We start from the raw sequence: 18972 nt of genomic DNA, 5'->3' as shown, positions 1-18972 counted from the left end.
AATAATGATCCTATTTTTTGCACATATGAACTGGCCTTGGCAGCACGTGCAATGTACCTCTTACAAAAAATCTTGCAATTTTCCTCTGTTGACAAACATTATTTTATGGTAGCTTCAAAGTAAATTCTGAACAGAAACATTTTGAGTCAAAATTCATGCTTTGTTACATGTATTTGCCCCATTTCTTGTATGTAATGTAAAATTCCAGGGGGTATACCAAGGAGACGCTCAAAAAACACAGTGAGGGGGTCCTGTTTTTGATGTTATTGAATTTTTTGATGTCTTAATGCTGCCCAGTGTGGCACAAAACACTGTGACAGTTATAATGTTTCCTGAAATTACTTATAGGTAAAGAACAAGAAACGCTGGAGTCAAGTCATGTATATGTCTTATGTACTGGATTTTAAAGAAAAGCAAATGGAAGGTACACATGTGCGATTATTATCTGGGAAAAACCTCACTTGACAAATACATGTACATATAGTGCGCTCATTCAGACATTGTCTAATCAAATTTGTGAAATTGTCCAACTAATTTTACATTATGATAGGACATCATGACTGAGCAACAAAATGACCTAGCTAGATCTTGTTTATGCATACTGACCATGTTGTTCACTTCCAATCAGTGAGCATGTTAAAAATCACAAATCATATGGACCCTTGAGTTGACATTGTTAAGCATTGCTAAGCACACATCTAATTTACATGTAACTGTGCTTGCCCATATATATGAATTGTGGGGCAATTTTCAAAACAGTTATAGTAAATTACTTTATGTTCACCTACGGATTGAGGAATCAGATTTTTGTGTGTGCAAATTACATATTAAATTATTGATATTTGACCACACTCTCGCCATTCCATATTACATTCCATTCATTTAGGATAGGCTGGTGTAGCCATAGTTGTGTATGGGGTTCAGTTTCAGTCATAGGAATAGAAATTTCCAGGAGACTAAAAAAGAACAATTTCTTTAAAAGACTTAACTAGTAACACAGACAAGAATATGATTGTTAAAAGATTCATGCAGGTGCCAGTTATTTACCACGCCAAGATACTTGAAAGACCTGGATTCTATTATTAGGGTTGGCTAATGGTCCTTCAAAAACCACGGGTCTCACAAACTTTTTAATACAAAGCTTTCTCAGAGTCTTGATTTTTTGCAAGGCTAAGAAAGTGTCAAAGTCCTAATTTGTTTATGACGTATGGATGTCTTAGAGTCTGAATGTCACTATAAAACACTTTGAAGTCTCGCTGCTGAAAAAGTCAATTAAAATGTTTCAAGCTTGTAAAGAAAAACTCTAGTCTCACCTTCTCACATTCTCATTTACCATTGACCACCCAGTTTTATTATAGGATGGCCTTAGTTAGGCTTGATTTCCACCACTTTCTTGGGTGCCTTAGTTTACAAAAGCAGCATCATAATCAGAATGTTATGTAAATATTTAAGAAATAGAAAACATTTACTATCGAGTTATAGAAACACGAGTGGAAGTTTGGGAGAACGAGAAATGCTGTGGGAACATGAGCCGCAGGCGAGTGTTTCCACAGCTTTTTCAAGTTCTCCCAAACTTTCATGACTGTTTCTATTAAACTCGATAGAAACACAGAGAACATGTTTTCTACTTCTTTTAGAAAACAATGCGACGAAAAAAAGGAAAACAACTTGTTAACTTTGATTATCAAATTGTAAATTCTCTTTGCTTGCGCCATCATTACGTCAACAGCTCGTGCTAGTTCTGTGTTTCCATCGAGTTGTAGAAACACAATTTTTAACCAATCAGTGCACGTATTTTCTTAGGACTGTTTTCTAAAATATTATAATGGATTTTGCCATCATGGCTGCCATGATTATTATTTATTGGTTTTTGTTTGCCATTACAGTGACAGATGAGAACACCTACATCTTAACAACAGATGCTGACGTCAGATTCACTCATGAATCAGTGGAAGCTTTGCTTGATCTCATGGCAAGAGATCCCACTGTGGGTGCTGTTTGTGGAAGGACTCATCCCCTAGGGGTTGGACCTGTTGTCTGGTACCAGGTCTTTGATTACGCAATTGGACACTGGTTCCAAAAGGTACACAGAAATTATATGTATGTGTTCAGCTGAAAGTTTTATCATGTGTACTGGCATTACAAATGGACAGATAACAACAAGACTGTTGCTCTTGTTATTGAGCAGCAAGCTATGCTGTTAGTAATTCTGTGTCCCTCAGATTTAAATGTTTCTCTTGTCTCTGATTAAGAAAACGATGAGATTCTCAAGAATAAATTAATTTGTTTCCCTCAGGGCCAGTCATGAATAACAATTAGTATATATTAATGATCACACTAGTTATTGCTGTCACTGTATACACGTGTACATCCAGGAATTATTAACTTATTTGGTATGCAGCCAAGTTGTTAAGGGTTATTGTAGGCTGTACATGTATGCTTTCTATTCACAGCCAGCTGTGAAACCTGCCCCTCCCCCTCCCCCTCTTGGGGATAGGATGCTCATAAGACAGTGGGAATAAGACCAATCTGGGTGTAGTTAGATGTTTATTTGACCCCTAAAAGATACCACTTAAGGTGGCTCCCTATGGTTTTACGATCGCACGCACGCTGAGGACGAAAGCTCAAGTAATCTGCGCGCGCTCAAAGGAAAACGTCAGTGTTTTTGGATATTTTCTGACGTCAACATGAGCATAAAAAGCAAAACTGACAGTGAATTTTCTCGCGTTTCCTTCGGTGAAATTCCGTAAAATGTGGCAGATTGGTAGTAAATATTTTATTTTAGTCGGAGCTCGTTTTTCAGGGAAATCTATAAGACCAGATTTTTTGCAGCAGTAAAAGACATAAATTGCAAAAAATCGAAAAAACTGCCTTGACAAACCCTACTTTTTTTGTGTTTAAAATTCATATCCCGCGGGAAGCGATGTGTTGTAAAAATTTTGGAAGATTTCACTGAAGAAAATTCAAGAAAATCACCAATAAAGCCACACAAACAGTAAAAAACACATTTGTTTGGGCATTTATAATTCAAGACCAAAGCCCAAAATTTTAACAGAGATGATAGCAAAACACTATTTAATCATTCGTTATTACATGTAATAAGTTTGAAAGGACTGGGTGAGAAAGCGAATGCAAAAACATCATTCAAAACATAACACTTGCGCGTGCAACGCCTTAAATGATTTCCCTATGGAGCCACCTTAAAACGGAAGTGACAGCATTTGTTTATTTCTTTGCACGCACCCTGACAGATACTTTGACAGCTTTAAAATTAGTGAACACCCTAACTGAGACCACAATCTGTGATTGACAGCCCTAAGTGAGAAAACAAGCATCCGAAATCTATTTATATATGCCCCCCCCCCCCCAACTGGGGAAACCTGTCTTCATGTCATCGTGTTAACACTTTTCTTTGCCTTTTAACCGAGTTACCTAGCCTGCACTCATTTTTTTCTTCGTACTTATTATACATGTACAGGTGGCCAATCATGTACTTGGTTCTGTTCTGTGTTCACCTGGCTGTTTCAGTGTCTACAGAGCTGCTGCACTTCGGGATGTGCTCCCGATATATTCTTCCAAAGTTGACACCTCATTTGATTTTCTCACCAAGGACATGGGTGAGTACATCCATTAACAGCTCTTTTTTGTCTTTCTTGAGCTGAGACCAGCTGAGGCCAAATTTACCCCATGTCAAGTATTGCAGTAGGAAAAAATATAATTAACAACTAGTAGTAATCACAGATTATGAGAGTGCGTTCGACGCTCTCACTTTCATATATATATATACCGTAAATAAATGATTTCACTAGCTGACTTTCAACCTTTGTCTATTGGTAAAATCAACATTTTTCAGCAGCAACCGAGGTTTTACAGTCAGATATGCATAGTGTCAAAGTCCATGCTAGTGAAGAGGTCACGATTTGTTGATACGTTGCGTGACGCTGCCACTTCCTGTAGACTCACAAGTTTCATAGAATATTTAAATTACGTACATTATTCTATTAAAGCTACAATCTTGGACAAAATAAATGGAACATCTGGACCACCCCTCCCCCCATTTCAATGATGCCAAAATGGCGCGCTTTTGCTCCGTCGCGCCTTCATCATTGCTTTCGGGGGGATGGGGGATAATTGTTCCATTTTATTCTGTCCAAGATTGTCTGAGGACCACACTGGCGTTACAAGAAGCTATATTTGCTATGCAGATCACATCTGATCTGTTGTCGCACGTTCGATAACCAAGGGAAAAGAACGTTAACCGAAATAAAATCTGATGATCTCTGTGAGCGATTGAGGCAGAATTGAAATAAAATCACGACATGGTTTATTTTTGGTGTGTCATGTACTTTATTAATATGAAAATTGAATATGCATAAGTGCGTGCTGAAGCGTTGGCCAAATGCAAAGTTATTTCTTTAACCAAGCCGAATATATTTTTATTGTTGGTATTGCGCGCACGGGAAATAAAAGTATTAAACGTTGCACATCATTGATTAAGCTCGCTTTCTTAGTTTTTCAGAATTTAATTTTGAATTGCCGTCCTTTTAAAAGTACCTTATCGATACCTTCACAAGTTGATTTTTTTTTTTTGCACCTCTGACCCTGTGGCAATATGTGGATGGCAATGGTGCACGTGGAGGGAGGGTTCATTGATGTGAGGGAGAAAGAGTGAACTGATAGCAGTGCATTGGCACTGTTTGCCAGCAGATTTTACAACAAAAAAAAGAAGATTTCAGCTTACCCGCAGAAAGAAAAAAAAAAAAAAGAAAGAAAAGCAGCAGAAGAGGAGGACGGTCTCGAACCCGGGAGAGTTCTCACACCCCACCTTGACTCGCAACTTACGCGCTACTCCAGTGCGCCACTCAAGCCCTCACGCTTCCATTCCATTATTTTTAAAGCCTAACTTTTCAGGCAGTTATTGGATATTTTTCTATTGAAGTATTTTCTTTCTGTAGAATAGTTTTCTTTATAAAAAAGAGTCTTGCACGATTTTTATCTACGTTGAAATCAAATTCAACGATTTACAAGTTTTTATTGACGATTTTTTACGGTTTGATGTGAGGTTTATATGAAATAATTCATATATGAACTGCGGTTGTAGATGAAAGTGAAGAATGATCATCGCAGTTACTTTTCCAATTTAAGCAATTGGAAAGAAGAAGCCTGAAAAAACGCCCTGAAGCCCTGATTTTTTTTTTTTTTTTTTTTTTCAGGCTTCTTCTTTCCAATTGCTTAAATTGGAAAAGTAACTGCGATGATCATTCTTCACTTTCATCTGCAACCGCAGTTCATATATGAATTATTTCATATAAACCTCACATCATTTCACTCCTCACGGGAAGATATGAACTCAATTGTTTGACCTCGCTCCCAATGTGTGGCTTCATAGCTCAGTTGGTAGAGCATCGCACCGGTATTTGCGGAGGTCACGGGTTCCAATCCCGTTGAAGCCCTGATTTTTTTTTTTTTTTTTCAGGCTTCTTCTTTCCAATTGCTTAAATTGGAAAAGTAACTGCGATGATCATTCTTCACTTTCTTTTTGACGGTTTATTACGGTTTTGTAGCAGGGCAGTAAAAACCAACTTAAATCGTAGGAAATATGTCGTAAACCGTCACTTAAACGTGTAAGCATCGTTTTAACATAGTGCAAGTGCCTATAGGAGAACAGTAGTTTTATTGACTTCAGTCTTTCGTGATTACTTCGTATTATGGCAGTGATACGACTATTCATAGACTCGATAGTTTTATTGATCAGCTCCTGTGAAGTACGATAGATTGTTCTGTATTAAACATCTCGCTTAGTGTGAAATTCGAAGTTGTCTTCAGGTGTTTGTACTGAAACTCAGTGTTTCGTTCGGTATTCTTTTTTTTTTTTCAATAGCATGTTTGTACTGAGCTTTTCGAGCACTAATATGATTCGTTATTAATCCCAATACTACTCTGGAACGTGGGGATAAGAATAACGTTTTTATTTATTCATTGTTATCAAAATACACTCTACTTGTAGTACCTAAACTTAGGCTATCAGCGTTACCATTGAGCTCTGACGCGCGTGACTGCGACAGACACCACTTCCTTGTACTGCCGATAAATGTGTTGACATATTAGTTCCTAACTACTGGCTCCCTTTGTCTTGTCACGTTGAAACCTTAAATACAATCTTGGACAAAATAAGTGGAACATCTGTACCACCCCTCCACCCATTTCAATGATGCCAAAATGGCGCGCTTTTGCTCCGTCGCGCCTTCATCATTGCTTTGGGGGGGATGGGGGATAATTGTTCCATTTTATTCTGTCCAAGATTGTAGCATTTGCAATCGCGTGGTCTTTTCGCGTGGTCGATTATCGTAAACAAACTTCGTGCGACTAATTCAAGTATTTCCCCTAATGAATAAAGTAGTCTCACGGATCTTGCCTTCAGAATACTTTTCCACCGATTCCAAACAATAAAATTGCGACCGGATAAAGACTGAGCTATCTGTCGCGACTGAACTAATCAACAAATGCAATCAAAATGTAGCTGTTCCCACGGTTATCATCCCAAAGCCAAGTCGCGTTAATAAACAAGGACAATTCCCTCAGATTTCGATAAATGCTACCTTCGAAGCGTTTAAATTGGCCAAAGCCTAATGCTGAGAGCACATAATAGCGAAGCGTACGGCGACTGAATGGAAAGAAGTCAAAGAAAGATCCATAGGAAAGACGAGCTCACATGGCCTGCTCACATACTCACATGTTCGCCACATGTCTTATCACATGTCTTAGCATTAAACGGTACCAGTTTACTGGCCGTGACATACCCCTGCAAAAATCAAGCGGGGTGGCCATTTTGGTGTCCTTACAGGAATGTGGGGTTTTCGGCCAATAACCGTGCACAGGGCAACCAACTCTGAAAAGCCAGAGGTCACAATTAGGTTTGCGTTCCACTTCGTCGAACGCAATAATATTCAAGTCTTAGTTAATAATTTATTAATTAATGTTTCCCAATTGCCCATAATTCATTGGGAATATGCAGACCTCCCAAGAGTATATCACAACAACAGTTTATACAAAATTTGGGAAGGGTGGGGGGCGGCAAGCAGAGTGAATTATAAGTGAATTATTGAAACTCGCTTCCTCGCTCACTTTAGGTGAAGACCGATGGTTGTGTACTCTGATGGTGCAGTCTGGGTGGCGTTTAGAATACTGTGCGGCAGCTGAGGACAGCACTTACTGTCCGGACAATTTTGACGAATTTTTCAAACAAAGGCGGCGCTGGATTCCTTCCACTTTAGCCAATCTTGCTCTTCTGATCAGTGAATGGAAATTAACAGTGAACAACAATGACTACATTTCATTTGGGTTCATTCTCTATCAGGCACTGATGGTTTTTTCAACAATTATCAGGTTTGTTCGGAAGTCCAGACTCTAGCCATCTCCGACTTTTGTAAGTAAATAACACTGGACTTGAACTGTGTTTCCCCATTATTGTTGATCAAGTGGTATACATGTAAAAGTCAAATGTTGGTTTAATGGACCTGTCACATTTTGGAGGAAATTTTAAGGGAAAAGACTACATAACTTCTCTTACAGTATGTGCCTGTGCTCATTAGATGGTCATTTTCCGTACATTAGCTTATTTTTTGCTCCTTACTCACAATCTTTCTATACTGTGGTTTGTACCGCAACATAAAAGTAGAAGTGAGTTTCAAACTCTGCCACCAATTTTTATGTTGTTGGTCTCAGGAATCTATACTCTTTCCTTTTTGTAATGTACAACTTGCAGTAAAAAAAGGGTAGAGGGAAATTCAGACCTTAAAACTCTATACTAAACCTCAAAACTTTGAACTTAATAAAGCTCTTCATCTTTAATGTACAGCACGGTATGTTTGCAAGGAAACTGTTGCCTTGTGGGTAATCTCTCAATAGATTTGTGATCAAAGATCGGCAATTGATTAAAAACGTAACAAGGAACAGAAATTAACGGTTGATTTTTCTCTTTTTTTTCAGCCCCTCCACAGTGATCCTAATCATAGCCAGTGGTTTGTCTTATGTCAAATTCATTGAGAATATCATTGTCCTGGTAGTTCTTCTCACACTTCTTACGGTTGGATATGCGTTAATCTGCCTTTACACTTCGCAGGAATTCCAGCTAAAAGCTGCAAAATTGTTGACGGTCGTTTTTTCTTTACTGATGGCCTTTGTCACGGTAGGCGTGATTGCTCAGGCTGCTGATGATATCTATGAGCGTGGGCACCCACCAACTCCAACCCCAACTGCAGCTATTCCAACAGCACGACACAACATAACACCAACTTCAAACCCAACACTTAGTACAGCTCTATTATCGACCACCGCTGGTGCAGGTGATGGGCTGCCTGCTGATGTAAGCTCACTGTATTTGGGAGGCCTGATCGGGATTTTCATCTTGGCGGCCTGTTTGCACACTACAGAAGCTTTTTGTTTGATTAATGGCGTTTGGTATCTACTTTGCCTTCCATCTGGTTATCTTTTGCTGATTGTCTACTCTATTTGTAACATGACAGATCGCTCGTGGGGTAAGCAACACCTGCTCCATAATGCTAATTAATGAAGGCACCTTTTGCCATACACCAAAATATCCAAATATGAGTAGCTGTTTTTTGTTCTGGAAAGTGATTGTAACCACTGATTAACAAATTGACGTCAGTTTTTTATGTGTCTGTCTTCTTATTGATGATAAATTGCGTCATATCATTGTCAAAGTGGCTGTGGAACTACGAGTCGCAGGCGAGTAGTTCCGCGGTAAACTTTGACAATGTTATGACGAAATTTATCATCAATAACAGGACAGACGCATAAAAGACTGAAGTCAATTTGTTTTTTACAATAACAAGACCCCAAAATGGTCAAATGCCGGGAATAAATGAGGAGAGAAGACACCGTTAACTTGCCGTAAACAAAGATAAGTGCGTTTTATTCAAAATGACTCGAACATTGTCAATAGCTTTTCTCGCTTTTTGATTGGCTACCTAAAAAGGTCCATTAACGCCCAAGTCGCTAGTGGAGGGAAGGTGCCTACGAAGCCCGGGGGCGGCAACCGCAGTAACATCCCCAAGGCGCTAGAACACCCGACTGGCCTGCCCAACCCGCAACCAAGCCACGAGCCCCCCGCGCCAAGCCCCCTACAGGCACCCGTCACACTCAAGCCAGATGGCATTGGTGGAAAAAAAAAATGCTAAAAAGAGGGGGGGATAGGGAGGGAACGTCGAGAACCGGTAAACTATAATTCAATCCACAACGCCACACTAACAGAGCGATGAACACACTGCGAGCACATGGGACGACAACACATGTACTAACCAAAAATACTGCTGGACAATGTCAGCCCCAGGGCTCTCACGACCATATGACTGCTGCAAACACTACAGAACGCACCAAACGCTAAACAAACGCTAACAGATGGCCAAGGCACTATCAAACGCCTACAAAAAAACGCTACTGACCAGACTAGCTCCTGGTCATAAACTATGTAAAATTTCATTGAACTATATCAAACGCCACAGAACGCACCAAACGCTAACCAAACGCTCACAGACGGCCAAGACACTAACAACCGCCTATAAGAACGCTACTGACCAGACTAGCTCCTAGTCGTTAACTATGTTAAATTTCATTTAACTATATTTAAATCTCATTGGTTAAATTGTTGACAGTTTGACAGCTGAAAGTTGAACTTGAAAGCTTGCATAAATTAAAATTTTATCCGTCTGTACTCTTATTGATGATAAAAAGAGCTAATCAGTGCACGAGAAATTAGACAGTTATTGTAAAAATATCAATTGATCATGACCTTGGGGAGGCAACAATGTAACTGTTCAGTACAGTGGCAATTATATAAGTTAGGGTGGGTTTAGATGGTATAACTGTGATAATGTCTGCAATATTTTAGCATGCAGTGATTCTCTCATCTAATTTCGGTCCCAGGGTCTCTGTTCATCCAAAATTGATTGGAAGCGGATTATAACTACAGAATATCTAAATTAAGTAACTGATCTCTGAGCGATGTAACGTCACTCTCATCAGTTAGAAGTTGTACACAACTTCTATCATATACAAGTAACGTGGTCTCACGTTATGATTTTTGTTGTTAGGTTTTGAAACATGCGTAGGCGTACGGGCACCTTTGGACTTTGGGTGGGTTGTGGGGGGAAGCCTGGCGTTACCTCCTTGCCCAAAAAAATGGAACAAAATCGGAATGTGTGAGTGTTGAAATCGGGATACAAACGCACTCAAATTGCAGTGAAAACAAAGGCATTCATTTTTCGTACATCCAATGAAACTGTTATTAATAATTCCAAAAATACATGTAGTTAGTTTAACCCTTTGAGCCCCAATTACGCATATATGCGTAATTAATGGTCGTGCTCTTTGTACCACTTGTGGCGTCATCAATTTAAATGTCATCAGATATTCTTGATAAGCAGATAGTAGTACTAGGCTAGGCCTTTCCGTACAATGGTCAGGTGTAGATATCGACGACATTCCGACGTCGCAAATCGAAAAACAACGTAATCAGTTTTGGTGCAAAAACGTTGGTAAAATGGTCCACTACGCCTATGATTGATCAAGGTCCATTTCTAGGCTTCGCCCGCAATTAACATCTAACTTTTCACGGCAGCCAGAAAGAACATGCAACGCAAAAGGTAGCCAGAGTAAAAGGGCCGAGAAAAAAAAGAAAGGAAAGGAGCAACAAATAAAATTGAGAACGATTAATGGCAAAACAAAAAAACAAAAAAACAAAAAACAAAAAACAAAAAAAGGAAGTCCAAATTTTGGCTTATGCGCATGCCCAGAATTGAACTATTGCTCAATTTTGTACCTAATCCTCGAAAAATCTCTCCTTTTGTATATATAAAAAAAAAGCTTTCTTAGCAAACCTTGGGTTATTTAGCGTCATGGCAGCCAAAAAACCTAACTAAACGCTTAAAAATTGTATTTTTTGGCGAAAGTTTGGTATTCAAAGGGTTAAAACTTCGCATACTCTCTGACCCCGATCGACAGCCTAAGAAATCTAGCAAGTTCAGAAACTTCTACAAAAGAAAACGTTATTTCTTCCTTGCACAAAAATCTCCAAAAAATTGTTAAAACGGCTCTTCCGTTTCCAAACTGGCTCACTGCACTAATGGGCAGACGGTTAGTTTAGGGTAGTGAGTACGATATCCCGGCTGGGATCAAAAGTTCAGGTCCATGTATATGCAGAGGTTCATTATTTGCAAAAGCACGCGAAGGAACGAAACTGCGAGAAGGGGGAGGAGTGGGGCAAAAAATGCTTGGCCACAGCTCTAAATTTGGTTAGGGAGAACAAACTTCTCCCCATTTCTTTTGCTCACCCAAGACGCGCTCGTTCGCTCACTCGCTTACTTTATCTCCTTGCTTGGAAAATGGAAAGAAAAACATCTGCTCTGTAGGCTAATGTTCCAGGAACTCTGAAAGTGATAACCGTACGGTAAATATTATTTTAAGAAATTATTTGCCATTATTTTGTGGAGGGTCTGCACAAGATACGTTTGTGTGAAGGCGATAGAGAAATTTGATCGCCAGAGGGGATTTACTGTTTGTACCCGGTACACGAAGCACCTCAATCCTTACGAAGGGTGAAAGGTGTGTAATGGAGGGGGAGAAAACTGCTATTAACCCAGATGAAGTGCAGTACCTAATCTAACATTTTGCTGTTTGTTAAAAAATTTTCGTGGGAAACTTCCAATGGCAATCAAAGTCTTTCACGCACCTATCTTGACAGTCAGGCCATTTAATTACGGGTTTGCTTTTGCTCAGGTACGAGGGAGGAGAAAACCAAAAAAGTGAATGATGTTCCTTGGTATGAGACACTTTGGACAAAGGTCAGGTATATTTGCACATGTTGCAGACCTGAGCCAACACCGCAGCCTAATGACACTAGCAGGGTGGAAGGGCATGTACCTGATTCAGCGTCCGTGACCTCTGGGGAGGTGAGTACTCCTATTAAAGTAGCGACTTTGTGTATCAAGTTCGTCGTTTGTAATCTGTGTTAATCTTGTCCATCCTTAACCTTGCTTGTCCCTTTATGGGTTTTAATTATCTCTTTCGTGTTTTTCTTTGTTAGTAAACTATTTTCATGTTTCCTTCCATTTCAAGGGTATTTTTTTTATGTGGCCAAAATAACTCAAAATACCATGACTGAGTTCCTTTGAACAGTGATGTCATTCGCCACATTACTAGCTATTTTCAAATGGTTGAATACATATCATTTGGTTAAAATAATCGAAAAGCAAGTGCTTGCCAAAGTTTGCTGGCGTGCACTGTCCAAAACTCGACTTCTCAACTGGTCAGTTTATCTGGGAAAACTTAGACACCCCTTCAGCGTACCAAGGTCTTGCCCAGAGTATTTACGATTGTTTATATAAATTTACCAGTAAACTACTATTTTCAGGTTCCCTTTAATTTAAAGGTTATTTTGTACGAGGCCAAAATAACTCAAAATACTGCGAGTGTGTTCCTTTAGCTGGCATACAGTGCAAAACACAAATACTGTGTCCTACCTGGGCAGTGCATTGTAGGAAATCCCTGGACACTCTGTAATGAGTATATCTGCTCAGTGTTTATAAAATAACAGAGCTACTACGCGCGCGCTCATTGGTCGATAGGTGTGTTTAGATGAGAGTATGTAAACACGGTTGTGACGTTTTAGATTCGCGCGTATTTTTGAGAATTATTTTGTAAAAAGCAATAGAGCACTTTTTCCGTGTTTACAGAGCCTCATCTAAACACTCGGAGGGTTGGGAGAATTCTCGAAAGTTATGCAAACCCGAGACGTACAGTAGTCGAGTCTCGAATTTCCCAACCCTCCTCATGTTTAGATGAGGCTATGTAAACACGGAAAAAGTGCTCTATTGCTTAAATCTAAATATTCAGACTGAAGTGTTTCTGATTCTTATCATCCAATCAAAGCACTTGCAAGAAAAATGGGCCAAGTGTCTCTATGTCTCCCATTAACAACAACATAAACAAAAACAACAACAAAAGCAATAACAACAACAACAACATTTATTTCACCCCAGAGTTAGAAATTACAATGTTTTGCTAAAGTAAAAACAAAAATGATAGGGGTGTTGGCTACCCGAAATTACGTAAGAGTGAAATTTTCTAAAAAGTTATTGTCGCAGTGATATTAAAAGAAATACCCAGAAACACTGCTTTCCTTAAACTGGTTCGCTTCCGCGCGTGGATTATCGGAGCGGCGCGATTTACATCGGAAATGTCTCCTCACACATCACCCTCAAAAATCGTGTCTGCGATTTTCCAGATGTGGTTTGGTTTTTTTTCTACACCCTCCTAAACTTTGATATTTTTAATGCGGACGTTTCCTTCTACTAAATAGGCCATAACTTTGAAACGGAAGCGAAATTAAACAAAGCCCGACACGGTTTTTCGAAGGAGGTATCCTAGAACGTACCTGCCGATTTTCAGCCAATTCCATCGGAAGACGCGCGTAAACGAACTAAAAATGTTCATCCTTATATGCAGTTTTATTTTATCGAGAAAAACACGAAAAACCTTTTATGAGATTTGTATGAATAGGTGTTAAAAGTCCCCTCCACACTGACAGATGTCTGCATGGGTCAATTTACCACAGCAATGGGTTATGACAACTTGAAATAAACAGACGACTAATATTCTGGCGCGGAAACCCGCGTCGCAGTGAAGTCGTCCGAGAATTGACAAACTACAAGTTAAACTGCCGTGATCTTTTACTTAAAAGATTTCGTCGGCGGCATGGGTATTATGTTAAGTTTAGGCTCCTTCGTTCTCCACACATTTTTTGAAACCATGCCTCGTGAAGCCAAAAAGCATGAGAAAGAGGAAATCTCGAGGTCTACATTGTCCACATCTACATCTGCGCTTGACTCTCTCGTGGAAGTTTCGGAATCGCGTCCGTTCTACAACAATTTCGTGCGACTAGCACTTGTTGTATTTTGTCCTTTAGGTTCATTGGCGGAACTAGTGTCCTCGAGTTCCTTCAGCCATTCTTCTTGGTTACAGTGCGACCCACGGTCGCTCTGAGCCAAAGATCTTGTTCGACGCTGAACCTGTGGGTTCCACCAGATTTTCGCCTCTTCGACCTCTTCGAAGACGAAAATGGGCAAGAATTTTTCGTCCTGACATAAAGAAAATTTGACAAGAACGAAAGCCAACTTGCGATGAAACAACCAGATCAGGAACAGTGTCAACGCGCTGTAAGGGGTTAATGATATTCAAAAATAGTTTTTTTACTTTAAGTTAAAAAGTAAAAAGCCCTTTTCCCCATTCTTTTTGCAAAATATTTATCTCAGTCTTCTCAATTTGAACTGCCAAAAAAAGATTTTTCGCATTTTTCGTAAATCCACCTACGATGATACCTTAATTCCCAATCATTGTAACTAGATATCAGACATCTGTACAGTAAAAGTTGATTTATCCAAAAAAGAAAAAAAAAAAAAAAAGAAATGGATTATTGCAAAATTTGGTACAGTGTCTGCACAAGGTGGTGTACTGCTAGAATTCGTGTAAAATGCATCATTCTTCATCCGTTTTGTTTTATTCAAGGAGAATTCCACCTCTGACAGTGGCTTGCAACCTTCTGAGGATGAAGGCGCTGTCGTTTCTGTTCAGGAAGACGATCCTGGTAAAGAGAGTGATGCAGATTCATTTGGTATCACTGACCATACCACTAAACTCTTGGATGAGGCACCGCCTAAGTCAGCACTGAAGCACACTCCAGTACGCCGGCAGCTGTCTCTAACTCGAGGTCAGTGTTGTAAGGAGACAAGCACAAAAGTGCTTGTTAATTGATACATCTTTTTGGCGTTACAGTGAAGTTGTGCGTTGTTGTCAGAAAAATTGTGATCCGTCAAATGCCACCCACTGGACCCCCGGGCTGGACCCCGCTGATTTCAACTCGGCTTTTTTGAGCTCCGTGTTATTTTGAACCTAAACGCATTGCCCTTAGATTAAGGTGATTTTCCATATTTTATTAGAACTTGGATGTGATTGTGATTAGTTTTTATTTTTTATTTTACTCTATTTTACCTTAGTTACTGAGTTCCTCCCTGAAAACCGCGCAACGTGACGGGAGCTTCCTCCATAAAGATCATTTGATATTTATTTATTTGTTTGTTTGTTTGTTTATTTATTTATTTGTTTATTTATTTATTTGCCCTGTCTTTTTCAGTCATTAACTATCATCTATTTTGACCTTGTTTATTATAAATTCCCCACTGTTTCGAACTGATCTTTGAGTGGTCATTGTCGGCACTACGTCAGGTACCTTAACTGTGCACGCTCATTTCTGTTTGTCTTTCTCCTCGTTATTCTGGATTATTTCGTTATTCGAGTCCATCTCGTACCCCTAATGGAAACCAGAAATAGTTCGAGATGGCAGGGGCTTTTGAGAAAGGCGATATCAAATCTGAAAAAGCAAATCTAAGGGAAAATGATTTGAGTTTGAGATACATGTATCGGGGAATTCGAGGTAACTGACTCGGGGATATCGAGCTGTTGTCTTCTTCGAGAAGTGAGCTGTGAGCTTCCAAGACTTCATAAGACGAGTTTGGTTTCTTTATGGTGGCATATGTTTGTTTTTCTTTGTAGAAGGCCAAAAAGAGGATAGCGGACGTTTTATGAAATTCCGTTACCCTGGGGACAAAAAGGTTACGTTTGCAACCAAACTTCCCCGGCTGCATCCTGAAACTCCAGTGGAGGACTGGCTTCAAAGGGATTTTCAGGTAAGGGCTTGGAACCTAGTAGTTTGCTAGGAAATTTTATGTATAAAAAACTACATGTGAGCCCTCAAACTTCCTTCTCAGGCTAATATTTGTCGCTAAGATGAATTTGTTAGCCTTCTTAAAATTTGCACGGGGTTATTTGTTCTAAATTGCCCTCGAAATCATGTGATTGCCTATACTTATTTTTTGTTCCCTTCTCTTTACAGCAACTGTACTTAAACAACTTCAGAGACTCTGGCTATGACAATGTGAGCTTCATCGCTGGCATGACAGACAGGGTTAGTATTCGCTCCAGGAATAGTAATTGTGTTTTTAGCTCTTTCTGTTCGAGGAATGTTCTCTTTGGCTTCAAGCTAGGGGACATTTGGGAGAATGCTAAAGTAAAAACAAAAATGGTTACGTTTCCCTCAGTTTAAGCCGTTGATTAAAAAAAAAAAACCAAGAAAAACCGTCAAAAGTTGCCTCTGATTTTGTGTTCGTCTCCTCTAATCCTTAGTGAATCTCACACAAGAGCGAAAAAATGTTCCAATTCATAGCAAATACAGATATTCTCACTTCAGTCAAAATGTCTAAAACGAGAACGGCAAAAGTTCCATTTGTGCTGTCTTCTATGATACAATGTGATTTGTTTAAAACTTAACTATTTCTCAAGCTGCTTGTGTGTTAAAGATTGTCATACTGTCATGCTGAATATCGTTTCCAACCAAACAGCACTTAAAAGCCATTGGCATTGAGAAACGTGGTCACCGAAAGAGGCTGCTGATTGAAATTGAGAAGCTCCCTCAAGTAGAAATTCCACAGGAAGTGCCGGTAAGTCATGGTACTGATTTTAGGCATCCTGCATGTTGTCTTTGGGACTGGCAGGCGTGACTTCCCTTTCCCCCCCGAAAAAAAAGTGTCCCCCCCAAAAAAACGTGAACCATGGTGGTTTTCTCCTTACCATACCAACTACAAATTGTGGTTTCCCCTCACTAGATGTGTTCCTTTAATACAGGTATATAATACAGGTATAAGATAGTACATTTTGCAGGCACAGGAGTTTGTGTCCCAAAGTTTAGGCTCAATTCTTGTAGGAGGTGAAAAATGAAGAAGGTCTTCAACAAGAATTAGAGGTTTAACCATACATCATATTTATTTGATTGTGGTGAAGATATGAACTCATCCGAGTGACCAGACATTTCTTGTGGCTTTGTTTGGTTAGGAAAATGTCGAAGACTGGTTAACTGAACTGGGTCTTGATGAATACTGGGAGAACTTTACTCAGAGTGGCTACACAGAGCCAAGAATGCTAGAAGATCTAAAAATAATGAACAAGGAAACACTGAAAGAGATCTTCAGAATCATCAAACCGGGACACTTAGATAAGATGTACAAGGCCATACAGAGAGTACAGTACCCAAGTGAAGGTAGGTTTCTGTTATCCTGATAGCCATATGACAATGATGGTAAGTGCAGAGCACTCCTCACTAGGGAGTATGAGTTGACGGACTGGCGGGTTTTTTGGTTGTTTCCTTGCACAACACGCTTTACTAACTCTCAAAGTGTTTTTTTTCCACCCAGGTGCATAATACGCCATTTTCGATATATTAAAATTCTAACTTGGCTCCGAAGCTTAGGTGAAACAAAAACAAAACAAAACAAAACAAAGCACAGCACAGCACAGCACAGCACAGCACAGCACAGCACAGCACAGCACAGCACAGCACAGCACAGCACAGCACAGCACAGCACAGCACAGCACAGCACAGCACAGCACAGCACAGCACAGCACAGCACAGCACAGCACAGCAAAGCAAAGCAAAGCAAAGCAAAGCAAAGCAAAGCAAAGCAAAGCAAAGCAAAACAAAACAAAACAAAACAAAAAATCACATCGAGGATGTAAGATGAATAAATAATTTCTTTTGTTTTATTCCCCTAAGCCTCGGGGCCAGGTTGGGTACTTTGGAATTCATTCTTGTCTCCAGAGGCTGCAATCCTTTTGATCAGCACGAAGAACAAAAGGATTGCAGCATCTGGGGACGAGAATGTGGGAATTATTCCGATAACACGGCAAAATTTAGCAGTTGGCTGCGATGGAGTAGCAACCCATCCAGAGGGGGTTAGGTGGATTACCAATAGAGATAAGTCCCGTGAGCTAGGAGCCATCTAGCTTGTCTTATCCTAAGGAAAGGCTGTAAGGAAATCAAGACTATTAGGCCAGAATAACAGTCAGAATAACTTGCATGGGGTAACATTCTGTTCCATGTCGGCATGCTAGTAAATAGTTCAGATTCACTAGGATTGCTTAAATACGAGTTTGAAAAGCGATTTTACTTGCTGTGTTGAAAACACGGGAACACTAGCTCCGATCCCCAGCTAGGGTCTTTTGGGGCCTACAACACTTCATGTTGTAGAGGTTGTCGGGGACTTCTGACTGGGGAATAAAGAATATTCTTCCGGAACGGATGGTTCCATAACTGCCAATCAATGAGCTTAGAAGAGGAATTATTTTGGAACTGAAATGCTTAGCACTGAAAAATCTGTTCTTACCTTTTTCAAGTCGTTTTAAAGCACGTTATAACTGTACAAAATGTGAAATTACTAAATAAATACATTAAATAACAATTTCTACATCTCTCAGCTCAGAGAAGAATTCGTCGGGCACGCGAAGAAACAAGCAAATTGGTGGTCATGGATTTAAAGGTGGATAACCAAGACCTTGGACATGAATATCAGTTTTGGGAAGGTATTTGTAAATAACGAGTTTCTGTTGTTGTGCTCTTTTCTAGTTTTCCATCAGTCTGGGAGATGGCTGAATTTGACTATGATAATCCGTTGGTGTCACCTTTCGTTCTCATCTGAAAATCCCAAAGAACAATAGGCCAGTTAACAGTTGTGTGTAAATTTTCCTGGCTTATGAATGCAACCAAGGCTGGAGGTGACCTTGCTTTGATACAGACCTCTCTGCTTTTTCATTTAAATGCCAACTAGTGGCCTTATGCTCCACTCATGAAGAAGCGAAGAGGATGAGTGAGTGAGAGTTAGCATAAGAACAACTTGACTTACACAACAAAAGCATTGAGATCTTAATCAAAACAAGGTCAACTCCAGCCTCGCTGCCATCCAGTGGCTAGGTCACTGAGCAGATAACCGGTAAAATGGTCTATTGCAAAGTAAAACAAAACGCTTGTGCGTTTTTGTGTTTGTATGCAGAAACGTTCTTCCTCCCAAT

The 18972-nt window shown here is 39.8% G+C and overlaps 1 protein-coding gene across 1 annotated transcript in view; it reads left to right on the top strand.

The window, feature by feature from the left end:
• LOC145479279 (uncharacterized) overlaps positions 1-18972 on the top strand; it is a 34593-nt gene that overhangs the window by 12285 nt on the left and 3336 nt on the right. The window contains exons 5-16 of the mRNA XM_081457596.1: positions 349-424; positions 1887-2083; positions 3479-3617; positions 7131-7386; positions 7990-8537; positions 11797-11969; positions 14584-14785; positions 15628-15761; positions 15968-16039; positions 16473-16571; positions 16963-17167; positions 18382-18486. Of these exons, the coding sequence (XP_081313722.1) occupies positions 349-424; positions 1887-2083; positions 3479-3617; positions 7131-7386; positions 7990-8537; positions 11797-11969; positions 14584-14785; positions 15628-15761; positions 15968-16039; positions 16473-16571; positions 16963-17167; positions 18382-18486 (2206 nt within the window). The remainder of the gene's footprint in view (positions 1-348; positions 425-1886; positions 2084-3478; positions 3618-7130; positions 7387-7989; positions 8538-11796; positions 11970-14583; positions 14786-15627; positions 15762-15967; positions 16040-16472; positions 16572-16962; positions 17168-18381; positions 18487-18972) is intronic.

The sequence above is a fragment of the Orbicella franksi genome, chromosome 2, assembly GCF_964199315.1.
Source record: "Orbicella franksi chromosome 2, jaOrbFran1.1, whole genome shotgun sequence".
NCBI lineage: Eukaryota > Metazoa > Cnidaria > Anthozoa > Scleractinia > Merulinidae > Orbicella > Orbicella franksi.
Note: the sequence above shows the minus strand (reverse complement) of the source record. Positions and strands in the feature narration are given on the sequence as shown.